The 12,466-nt window shown below is 44.9% G+C and overlaps 1 protein-coding gene across 3 annotated transcripts; it reads left to right on the top strand.

Annotated features, from left to right (window-relative positions):
• The first annotated feature begins 813 nt into the window (after positions 1-813).
• LOC133957330 (deoxyribonuclease gamma-like) lies at positions 814-11,516 on the top strand. Of its 3 annotated transcripts, XM_062392863.1 has the most exons (11): positions 814-906; positions 4,240-4,322; positions 4,440-4,614; positions 4,903-4,991; positions 7,357-7,368; positions 9,190-9,276; positions 9,526-9,626; positions 9,759-9,871; positions 10,007-10,164; positions 10,425-10,521; positions 10,797-11,516. In XM_062392863.1, exons 2-11 carry the CDS (start codon positions 4,297-4,299, stop codon positions 10,935-10,937), a joined length of 999 nt encoding a protein of 332 aa, XP_062248847.1. In that variant the 5' UTR covers positions 814-906; positions 4,240-4,296; the 3' UTR covers positions 10,938-11,516. The 3 variants fall into 3 exon arrangements, with proteins under 3 accessions (XP_062248847.1, XP_062248849.1, XP_062248848.1); XM_062392864.1 differs by lacking the exon at positions 7,357-7,368 and having other exon boundaries at positions 817-906; XM_062392865.1 differs by lacking the exons at positions 7,357-7,368; positions 9,190-9,276 and having other exon boundaries at positions 815-906.
• The last annotated feature ends 950 nt before the right edge of the window (positions 11,517-12,466 follow it).

The raw sequence follows: 12,466 nt of genomic DNA, 5'->3' as shown, positions 1-12,466 counted from the left end.
AGTATTTATTTAGAAGCAATGAAAAGGTATGAAAAGCTACAGCAAAGCAATGGGCACCCAACCCCCCCCGGCCCTCTAGCAGCACCGGACAGTCACGAGTCGCATCAAACCGTCGGCGTCTGTAATATTTTATAACAGAAGGTATAATTTGATTGGTCCATAATGAAGGGGAGAGGAGACTTGGTTCTTTCTTGATGGTTCTCAGGAGTAGCTCCACCCTCTTGGTACTGGAATCAGGATATGACCAGCAGCCGCTCCCAGTCTCACTCCTCCTCTGATAGTTGCTGGGCTAAATCTTCAGTTCATGACAGTTTAGAAAAAGGTACAAACAAGCCCTGACTCGGCGACGCCTTGTGGGTCATAGTGTTGTTCATTGGAGTCCGAATATTGTGTTCCTGCTCTATCGGTGTATGTTCTGTTTGTGTAAACATTCAGAACAACTAAACCAAAACAACGCCACTCGGTCTGTCCCCCAGAACTTACCAGACCTTTTATCAAGACAGCTGTGAGACTGACCAGTGTAGTGACGCACACACATTTCTAGCTAACTTCAAGATTTAACACCAAGCAGCAAAGGTTATTATAAATCATTTGTGTGAAAGCCCAAACTGCTCCTGCTTTATTGTTTAGAGTACAGTTCCATAAACATCTCCACAGACACAGTCACACAGAACAGCTAAAATGTTAAATCCCAACAGATCCAGACGCTGTGGCTTCACTTTTGGGCTCCGTCATGTCGTCCATCTTTGTTCAGTCTATCGGTGCAAACCAGTGTCTGTCTTTCCCACAGACCATAAATGCAGCACCTGCAGTGGGCGTGGTCCACCTGAGAGATCAAGGAAGTGAAGCCTCACGTGACCTCAGCAGAGTCTCAGAGAGACACTTTGTGAAACTTCACCTGGACAGGTAAGAGACAGACAGATCTGTGGACCGGTCTCTGGACCCCTCTGTGCAGTGTGTGTGTCTGTGTGTGAGTCTGTGTGAGTCTGTGTGAGTCTGTGTGAGTCTGTGAGGGAGTTTGTGTGAGTCTGTCTGTTTGAGGAAGTGGTTTGAAAGTGGAGCCTAAATTAAGGTGTGTGTGTTCTGTGTTCTTCCTCTGTTTGTGGGTAAGGTGGTTTCAGCCATCTTTGTTTTTAAACTTGTAAACTTGTGATAATCTTTAAATCAAATCTCAGTAGAATCGTCTGAGAGGTTTGAATCCCTCGCTGCTCTTCAGTGTTGTGTGTCTTCAGTAACATCAGGTTCTGTGGAGCAGCTCAAACTTCAGTTAGTCGTGTTTGAACTGACCTGAGATCAGATGGTTCCAGCTGTAGAAGCTTTGTTTGCTGTGAGTGAGAAGGTTTCAGGAACGTGTTGTTGAAGCTTCTGAACTGTTTCCTGCACCAGAGCAGAATCAGGACCTAAGAAGAATTCCAGGGTTGAAGACAGAGACACAACATCGAGTGTCCTAACAGACTTTAGATGTGTGAGACTTTAAACCCTGTAAGTCACTGGTTCACTGGTTTTAATGGGTAACAGACACACTCACCTCCAGGGTGAAGTCACCAGTCATCAGGCAGCTTTAACCAAAACTAACAATCCCAAAGTCTCACTAATGAACCTCAACCATGAGCTGAAGCTAAACTACAGCAACTATAATCTCACCAGTGTCTCAAACTGTGAACTATTCAAATAACTACAAACACACAACTAAATGTCAACTTTAAATAATCGATGCTAACGATACAATTCAATTTCTCAACCTTTGTGTTCCTCACACTTTACTCTCTGAGTCGGGGGTTTTGCACTGAAACTGTATCTCAGTGTTTAAGACTGTAGTTTGGTTAGATTTTACTCATGTAAATTTCTTTAGAGCTTTGCAGTATTTATATTATGTATACTTTCAACTGCTGGTGATAACTTTCATCTTCCACTTTGTCTCAGCAATGAAAAGAAGCCGTTATCGTCAAACATTAAACATTAAAGATTAAAGAATCAGTTCCGGTCCCGAGTTACAGAAGTTAGAATATAAAGAGTCGGGCGCTTCCATCCTGTTCTTCTGACATCGTCTGGTTTGGTCTGTGCAGCAGCGGTCGTGGGGCGGAGCCATGTGGTCGAGGTCCCGTTGATTACAGTGCTCAACCAATCACGTGACCTTATATGAATCTGGAAAAATGAAATATGTCCAGGGAAGATGTCCTGTGTTCCAGGTCCCATCTGGAGGTGGAGCGTATGAGCCACACTGCAGCTGGCCACCAGGGGGCGAGCCGGCTGATTGCACTTCTCATGTTGTCCATCTTATTTACTGTGTGTTGCTTGTGTGTTTGTGTATGAGCCTCTAACGTTGTGTTGTGCACAGTGCGATCCGTCCACACACTGTGGATCGTCTGTCTCTGTCTGGTTACGTAGTCGCTCTCTGGTGTGCAGAGGGAGTGTAGGAGGAGCAGAGGTTGTTCGACCGGTCCCCCCCCCCCCCGCCTCTGGGCCTGGGAGGGGCTGAGACACACATGTGAATCACTGACTGTCTGTGTGGTAACTGACCGGATCACCGCAAATATCAATATCAGTCGATATCAGCCGAAGCAGGGGGAGAAGTTTGATCAAAAATCATTTCTAATTAACAGATAATTCCCAGCATCCTTCACACTACAGCAGGGCAATGGAGGCCTGCTGTAGTGTGCAGGACTAGTCAGGTAAGTTCCGATGATATTACTGGGAAGATATATTAACATGCTGATTGAGGATTGTTCATTTGTTCATCCAGCCTATTTCTATTCATTTATCCATCAATTGTAAAATATTTTTCAAGAAGATTCCAATTGTTTGGCAAGCTATTTATATCTCTAGCGTTGCATTAGTGTTTTTTAAAAGCTTTTTTCTCATCTTATTCTACAGAACATTGCCACGTGCACTATCTCATGTGTAGAGACATTTCACCCACAGCCAATGTAGAAGGAAAGGCTGTGTACATTTGTGAATACGATGCAAAGACCTACATTAAGAATGACACACAGATCCAGAAGCATATAGTCAAGTGCCCAAAGTTTCCTCAGGGCTCAAATCAGCCTATGACAAAACAAATGTTTATATGTATGTCTGTATATGACAAGGTAAATACAGTTAGTATAAATTACCCATAACAATTTCCTGTTAATTCCCATTGAAAGTTTCCAACTTTGAATAGAAGTCAGATTTTCTTGTGAAAACAAACCTTTACTGTGGATGATTTGTTTTGATGCTTGAAATTAATTCACCAAAGTCTTTGCCTCCAAAAGGTTGTGGAAGTTATTAATCAAATTATAGATTTATAGAAAATATAGAATCAATCAATTTCTGTTTTCTTAGCAAGGTGTGACCGTCTCTGTTGTTTACCCTCAAGAGTCAAACTCCCAACTACACACACAGGAACCTCGGGACGTGTCCTCCTCTGAAACTCCCAGTTCCCCAGTCGTGAACTCGTTGTTCTGACTTTTGTGTTTTTGAGATCATAAGTGAGAATATGGGAAAAACATAGACGCTGTAAATAACATGTTGACAGAAAAGGGTCCGGTGTAACAGACATAAAGACTTAACATTAATCCTGAGACCGTCTGTATCTGATACATGACGTGTTGACGTGTTGACGTGTTGACGTGTTGACGTGTTGACGTGTTGACGTGTTGACGTGTTGACATTAAAAGCTTCTGTTTAGAGCAGATTGTGAAACGACGTGCTCTGGTAAAACTACAAACCTGTTGTTCTGACTTGAGATGAGGTTCAACACCTCATGAAGCAGAACTAAGTCTTTGACTCAGTTTAGTGTTGTGAAGTGAGTCAGTGATTCAGGAGAATGTGATCAGTTGGAGTATTGTCGGTCCTGTAGTGAGTGTTTGTGCGTCTCAGCACTCAGTTTGCAGTTTCCAGAGGACGGACATGAATGTGGGACAGAATGTCGTAGTAAATAGTTTCTGTGCTGCTGATCTCTGAGCAGGTCTGAACACGACCCCCCCCTCCCCCCCGCCGTCTGTCGTCAGACCTGTCCGACCGCTCCGCCTGCAGAGCTCCAGCTCCACCATGAAGCTTTTAAAGTTCCTCAACAAGACGTCAAGATTAAAAGATGATATTTAAAATGAGGCCGCTGTGAGACCTCCTGCCAGTAGGTGGCGGTGAACCTCCCTCCTCCGGCTGCAGTTTGTAGAAACAGATTTAATCTTTCCAGGAGCGTTTGCGTTGATCTGCCTCTGACGACTGACTCTGTGTTTTTTATGCGTTCGTTTTCAGCCCTTGACTCCAGACCTGTGACCTCTGACCCTCCCTCCCCCCCATCGTCCTGTGCACATGACTGTTTCCTGCAGTGACATAAGGTGAGACTCCGCCCACACATGTCAGGAGTTTTATTTCACTTGTCTTCGATTCTGAAATCAGAATCTCCACCCTGTTATTGTTTTAATGACGTTGTGCATCTTTTGTTGCCTCCACAGTTCAGCCATGAGGTGGCGCTCTTCTTGTGGTCCTCCCCTCCTCCTCCTCCTCTCTTTCCTCACCCTCTTGGTCGGGAGAGAAACGGTGTCGGGATTCAGGATCTGCTCGTACAACGTGGAGAAGCTCAACATCGACAAGGCTTCAAACTACAGACTGGTCCAAACTCTGTCCAGGGTACGACACACACACACACACACGCACACACGCACACGCACACGCACACACAGGAACATTCAGCTTGTCTGTTCAGACCCACAGGGCTGTCTCCGGCCACCAGGGGGCGATCCAGGAGCTGTCCGGTCGACCATCTTTAGTTATTTCTTCGACGCAGTCCGAGAACAACTATGGTCGACAAAGATTTTGTAATAAAGACGAGAGCGCTTACTGTCCTCGGAAAAGCAGAAGCATTGACCCCAGTGAACGGGAGGGAGTTGATCATCTGCTCCTCCTCTCTTTGTGCAGGTGGTGTATCGCTGTGACATCTGTCTCCTGCAGGACGTGGTCGATCCCGACGGGAGAGTGGTGAAGAAGCTGCTGTCGGCCATCAACAGGTGAAGAAGTGAAAGATTTCAAGATGTTTATCAACAGGAAACTTCAGGTTAAAGGTCACAGCTCGTTTTCAATCATCATGAAGCTGAGGAGGAGGAGTCACAGATTCTGATGAGGGAACGTTTACACAGTCGTTAGAGGTCACGTGTCATCAGAGGAGGAATCAAGATGTTCAGTCTCATCAGCTCCTCGTGAGTCTGTTGTGAAGAAACAACCACAGACAGAACCACAGACAGAAGCTGTCTCTTTAGAGGAGGAGGACATGTTTGGTCACATGACCACGCCCACACAAGAGTTTCTCACAACCAATCAGATTGGTTCAAGATTTGACATCCAGATTGAGGTTGAGACGTAAGCAGCACGGAAACACAACCACAACTCAGGGTGACCGACAACAGACACTGACACTGACACAAGCAGAGACTGTGGTCGGTTCTTCAAGTATCATGAACACAAATATTATTTTATTCTTTTTGGATCCTCACAGCACCGACACATTCAAAAGACTAGCTTCCATTTCTGAGGACTGACCAGTCCAGTGTGGCAACAGACACACACCAGCCAACAAAAGACACACACCAGCCAACAACAGACACACACCAGCCAACAACAGCCACACACCAGCCAACAACAGACACACACAACCCAACAACAGACACACACAACCCAACAACAGACACACACCAGCCAACAGCAGCCACACACCAGCCAACAACAGCCACACACCAGCCAACAACAGACACACACAACCCAACAACAGACACACACAACCCAACAACAGACACACACCAGCCAACAACAGCCACACACCAGCCAACAACAGACACACACAACCCAACAACAGACACACACAACCCAACAACAGACACACACCAGCCAACAGCAGCCACACACCAGCCAACAACAGCCACACACCAGCCAACAACAGCCACATACCAGCCAACAACAGACACACACAACCCAACAACAGACACACACAACCCAACAACAGACACACACCAGCCAACAGCAGCCACATACCAGCCAACAACAGCCACACACCAGCCAACAACAGCCACACACCAGCCAACAACAGACACACACCAGCCAACAAAAGACACATACCAGCCAACAACAGACACACACCAGCCAACAACAGACACACACCAGCCAACAACAGACACACACCAGCCAACAACAGACACACACAACCCAACAACAGACACACACAACCCAACAACAGACACACACCAGCCAACAGCAGACACACACCAGCCAACAAAAGACACATACCAGCCCATCAACAGACACACAACCCAACAACCGACACACACCAGCCAACAACAGCCACACACCAGCCAACAACAGCCACACACCAGCCAACAACAGCCACACACAACCCAACAACAGACACACACAACCCAACAACAGACACACACAACCCAACAACAGACACACACCAGCCAACAGCAGCCACATACCAGCCAACAACAGACACACACCAGCCAACAGCAGACACATACCAGCCAACAACAGACACACACCAGCCAACAACAGACACACACCAGCCAAGAACAGACACACACAACCCAACAACAGACACACACAATCCAACAACAGACACACACCAGCCAACAACAGACACACACCAGCCAACAGCAGCCACACACCAGCCAACAACAGACACACACCAGCCAACAACAGACACACACCAGCCAACAACAGACACACACCAGCCAACAACAGACACACACCAGCCAACAGCAGACACATACCAGCCAACAACAGACACACACCAGCCAACAACAGACACACACCAGCCAACAACAGACACACACCAGCCAACAACAGACACACACCAGCCAACAACAGACACACCCCAGCCAACAGCAGCCACACCCCAGCCAACAGCAGCCACACCCCAGCCAACAACAGACACACACCAGCCAACAACAGACACACACCAGCCAACAACAGACATACCCCAGCCGCACACGGTTGTAGTTGTGTTTCCGTAGTGTGGCTTTTGTGAATGTGTTGTTAATCTGCATGTGCATGTGTGCGACGTCTTGGCCACTGTAGAGCTCCGCTGAGTGGGGGTTCTACTTTCTGATTAATTCCAAAAATTGTGTTTGTGTAAAATCAGCCGCTCTCAGTCGTGAATGTTTTTGATCCGATGGTGAAACGTGTTTTTTGTATCGTCCCGACCGTTGATTCATAAAATCAAACATGTCTGGTTTTAAAAGGACAGATGAAGATATAAAACATGATTCAGCATCATAAGTGACGTCTGGTGTTTTCACTATCTGAATGAACTCACACAGTCGCTCTATCACTGTCTCTTAATCCGTCTGGTGACCATCATGTGTCTGCTCTCTGCTCCAACAGGGAATCTCACAGGTACAGTGGATTTTATCCCTTTGTAGAATATTAATCCAAATCAATCAACTCTAATCTCCCCTTCACTAATCCTGTCTGTTAACAGGAAACTCTCTGCTAACAGGAAGTGTGTCACTGTGTCGGACTCGGTATCGACGGGTTCATCAGTCGAATGTTTGTTAAACGTCAAACAGACAGAAACGTGTTCAGAGACTCTAAAGAGGAAAGGTCCAAGCAGCCGGTGCTAGTGCGACCTCTAGTGGTCGGAAACATCAACCTGAACTAATCCTAAAGTTAAAGGAAGTTGGAATGTTTATTTAACAGGTGTGGAAATAGAAATGTAAAAAAGGAGACAGTGTGTTTTTAGTTATTGTCTGAGCTTGTTGTTGATGATGTTGTCCACCAGTGGAGTAATGAGCCTTGATGCTGCCAGGGGGCGCCACACTGACCACTGATAAACTGACTGTTGTCTTCAGATAATTTTTATTGAAAACCTTATAATGTTAATGATGATTCCCAACTTGTAATAACAGTAACAGATTCTTTTGAAGATGCACACTTGTAGTCACACAGTGATAAAGTCATAAATCAGGTAGAGAAATCAATGCTTTGATCATGGAATCATAACCCTCTGAACCGGAGACGACATGTGAGGTGGCTGCTCTTCAGTCTGAGCTCCTGTCACTCAGAATCTGCTGTGAATGAGAGTGCCCCCCCATTACTGCCATAGATTCAATTGATTCTGTGAGAGACACTGAGCACACGACTGATCCAGGGTCTGCATCGTGGCTGTTTGCAAACAGACAACGTGTTGTCATCAGCGTAGCAGTGAAGACGAGCGTCATGTGACCTACATGTAGCATGTTTACACAGACCAGTAGTGCACCAGTACCACGCCCTGTGGGGCGCCTCATTTAACACCAGGGAATTAAAACCCAAACCAATGACCAAACTCATCCACTATTGTTAATAATTTGATAAATATTGATTTGCCACAAGAACCTGAGTCACAGTGACACTGATGCCATTCTGTGACTTTCTCTTTTTAAAGAAATCTTTTAACCCTGATTCACTGATTCACTGATTCATTGATTCACTGATTCATTGATTCATTGATTCACTGATTCATTGATTCATTGATTCATTGATTCATTGATTCGCTCTGTAGCTTTGTCTCTTACGTCTCATCTCAAATTGTTGGTGAATAATTAATTTACATTCTGTGGTGGTTGGTGTCTGATCTGGTTTCCTGAGTGAAAACATGGGAATTCCAACCTAACTGCACATCTGTGATCATTGTCATCATCATAACCATCTGTTTGTGTTGTGAACCGTGCTTGTTGTGCATGTGTGGGTCTTTTGTGGTAAAAGCCGATCCTGCTCGGGGGCTGTGTTGGGAGCAAACTGAGGACAGACACGTTCAAATCTTAAATCCTACTTGAGCAAAGTCACTTATCAGTGAAATGTACACAGGATAACTATTATTAAAATGTTCCCTGTGGTATTTATACTTCATCTGTACTGACACATTTTGACAGATTCTGTTGTTGGTGTCCAGTCTGTCACTCAGAACTCGGATGTAAAGAAAAGTTCAAATTCACTTTTATTCTTTATTTTCTTTCGTTAGTTTATGTTGCGACAATAAATCTTCAAATTTAAAATGTATAAAACCTGATGTGAAGATCTGAGACGAGGACTCGTCCCTGTTTCAGTCCCCTGACCCCGAATCAGGGTCTCACCTCCACTGAGGGAACAGGAGCTGATCTGGAGCTGATCTGGGGCCGATCGGACTCTGGTTGGATTATTTGTGACAGTGTGTCTTTGTGTGTGTGTTGTGTTGAGGTATGGCAACTACGTCTACGAGTCAGTGTCCAGCAAAGGTCTTGGACAGTCTGCGGGCGACAAGAGGAAGTTCGTCTTCCTCTACAGGTGAGACACAGATCTGCATTTCCACTTTAATTCTCCTGTATGAAGGAGGAGCTGATGAATCAGGGACGGAGGACGAGACGATGGGGACCTGAGAGACAGTCGCACACTGACAGGGAAACATGATGGACAAACAAAGCTGTGTGTCCCGTCAGAGGACAAATCCACTGTTACTGCCAGCGAGGTTTCTTCTTCCTCTGCTGCTGGAGGATCCACCATGTTGTTACTGAGCCTGTCCCCGTGTGCTTCCAGGAAAGAGACGGTGACCATGATGGACCAGCACCAGTACGAGACCACACCCCCGACCTTCGCCAGAGGACCGTTAGCTGTTCAGTTCAAGAGCCGGACGACAAGTCAGTGAACACAACACGCACTCGATTCCTCTTCGTGACACAACGTATAAAATAGAGCGACTGTCTTCTATCTTCATTCTTCCTCCTGTTCTTCTTCTCCCGCCTCGTCCCCTCGTCCTCTCTGTCCCACAGTGATGAAGGATTTCATTCTGGTGCCCGTCCACACGGACCCGCTGAAGGCCGTCCAGGAGATTGACAACCTGTACAACGTCTTTCAGGAAGTCAGTGAGAAGTGGGACAACGAGGTGAGGAGGGGGGGGCCGGACTGTTCACCTGAGAGGACATCAGCAGCGTCCGTCCTGAAAGACACAACGTCTGCAAAACTGAAATCAGTGTTTGACGTTGTGTTCTCGTGTGTGTGTGTGTGTGTGTGTGTGTAGAATGTGATGTTCCTGGGAGATTTTCAGGCCGGCTGCGCCTACATGACCCGACCCAACAAGAAGAAGATCAGACTGTTCACCAACTTAAACTTCACTTGGCTGATCGGAGACAAAGTGGACACGACCGTCTCCGAAGAGACCACCTGTGCATATGACAGGTGTGTGTTCCTGTACTTATATCTTTGTGGGGACCATTTTAAGCATAGACCCTACAAAGTGGGGTCATCTTGACCGGCCCTCACTTCGTCACTGACTGTTTGAGGGTTGGGATTAGGTTTAGGTTCGAGTTAAGCCTTTAGTAGTGATAGTTAAAGTTAGGGTGAGGGAATAGGGAATGCATGATGCCAATGTGTGTCCTCACAAAGTACACACACAAAGTGTTATTCTTGTATTTTGAGTTTTCCTCTGTTTGTGTCAGGATCGTGGTTCATGGGAAATCTTTCCTGAAGGCCATCATTCCGATGTCGGCGATGGTCTACGACTTCGGAAAGGAGCTGAAACTCAGCATGTCTAAGGTAAGTTTATAATTATTGACCTTTGACCTGTTCCCCATTTTTATTTGACTCTTATTGTGAAGGCCCAGGTTTGTATGTGCTGCTGCTTCTGGTTTAATCAAAGCACAAGATGGACGACCGACACCAGATGGCAGCTTTTGTATCTGAGATATTTGACTTCATGTTGTGCAAAGTAAAGACACGTTGTCCATATTTATATACAGTCACTGATTGTTTATATACACAGGATCTGATCGTCTCTTTACACAATAATCACCTGTTCTCTTGTCCAACAGGTGAGGGATATGAGCGACCACTACCCCCTGGAGGTGGAACTAAAGAGCTCCGCCCTCGTGAAGAGCTCCGCCCTGCTCCTTAAGGCCACGCCCCTACTGATCCTCCTCTGCGCCTCTGCCTTCGTCCACTTCTTCCTGTGATCGTACAGTTTTCATGTTATTCAGACGAACGCAGATTTTTTTAACGGATACATTTATTTAAGTCACGTGACCAAAGTAAATCTGACATCGGAAAAAACAGAAAAAAAAAGCTTTTCATCTGGTCGAGGTTAAAGAGGTTTTTAGGATGTTTGGATTTAAATTGCAATCCCACATTATTTACCAGATCGGTCCAGAGGTCAGAGCATCATCTCATGGTCCCTGAGTTTTTATCAATATAATGAATATAATGATTCAGAAAAAAACTGAGTGGAGCAGTTTTTTTGTTCTGTCTGCTGTGAGCTCTCGTCCACAGCACCACCTACTGGTGGAGGCTGTTCATCTCAGTTTGACAGCTAACCTCCCCTCCTGAATGTACGTGTGTACAGTTTATGACGCATCGTATAAATAAGTGTATTTGCATTTTTGTATCAGGTGAATCTGTCTGTTTTCTTTTTTTAGAGATGTAATGTGATAATTTCTCATCGTCTGTTCGTCTCTGCACAGAAACTGATGTAAATATGTTTGGAAAATGAGATTTATGGTTTTTAATGTTTAGTAAAGTTTTGTATGTTGAAGTTCTACTGTTTGTCATAGAAAGTCAATATATATACACACACACACACACCCATCTGAGACTGACTCCTGATGGTCGATGTCTCTGCGACCACTGGTGCACATGATGACGTCATTGGTGCGTGATGATGTGGGCCATCTTTATTTACAGTCTATAGTTTCACCACGAGGCGCCGACATGGAACTTACTTACTTGGTTTTTGTATTTTCATTCCTGGCAATTTATATTTTTACTCACTACAATTCAAGTGCTGTGGTTATTATTAAATTAGATTTATTAATAACCTTTGTAAATAGTTAATTTACAGATTCAAATTATAAAATACTCTAAACTATTCTGAAGTGTTGCATAAAATATATTTTTACTTCAAGTAGGTTTTGATAATTATACTGTTGTACTTTTACTTGTGAAGGAGTACAGCTACTGTGGATCAGTGCTTTACTCCACCCGACCGGGTGAGGGCGCTGCTGCAGCTCAACAGGTGGAGACTCACCTGCAGCGAGGAAGAGGAGCGACTTCCGAACAGCAAAGATCGTCTAATAGTGCAAGCGATGACTCACTACGTGCCCAACACTGACTGTCAGTGATGTTCCTGGTTTAACTTCAACCAGCTGATGTTCAGACACAAGTGACACGTAGAAGAGAGACCTGTCGGTTCTCAGGAGGAAAACTAAATGTGAACTAAACTGTTATTTGTGCTGAAGGTTTAAATATGAAGTGAAACGACCCAAAGATGATCCACACGCAATTAAACTATTTTAACTATTTAATGTTTTAACTTTTACAGGTTCTCATGTGAGAGTTTGTGAAACATTTAATCAAACTTAAAATTCAGTGAGTTTTACTGTTGTTTAACATAAAGATCAGTGAGTAATGATAGTGTGAAAAGAGACATTGAACAAAATATGTTCATTATGTCATGATATATATTGATTATAATATTAATTCATCTGAT

This window comes from Platichthys flesus, chromosome 7 (assembly GCF_949316205.1).
Source record: "Platichthys flesus chromosome 7, fPlaFle2.1, whole genome shotgun sequence".
Classification (NCBI taxonomy): domain Eukaryota; kingdom Metazoa; phylum Chordata; class Actinopteri; order Pleuronectiformes; family Pleuronectidae; genus Platichthys; species Platichthys flesus.
Note: the sequence above shows the minus strand (reverse complement) of the source record. Positions and strands in the feature narration are given on the sequence as shown.

Bases quoted from the DNA above. Each gene is read 5' to 3' on its own strand.
- LOC133957330 (XM_062392863.1), top strand. From the start codon at position 4,297: ATGACTGTTTCCTGCAGTGACATAAG. The intron at 9,277-9,525 runs GTGAGACACAGA...GTGTGCTTCCAG, and splicing joins AAGTTCGTCTTCCTCTACAG to GAAAGAGACGGTGACCATGA. The intron at 9,872-10,006 runs GTGAGGAGGGGG...GTGTGTGTGTAG, and splicing joins GTGAGAAGTGGGACAACGAG to AATGTGATGTTCCTGGGAGA.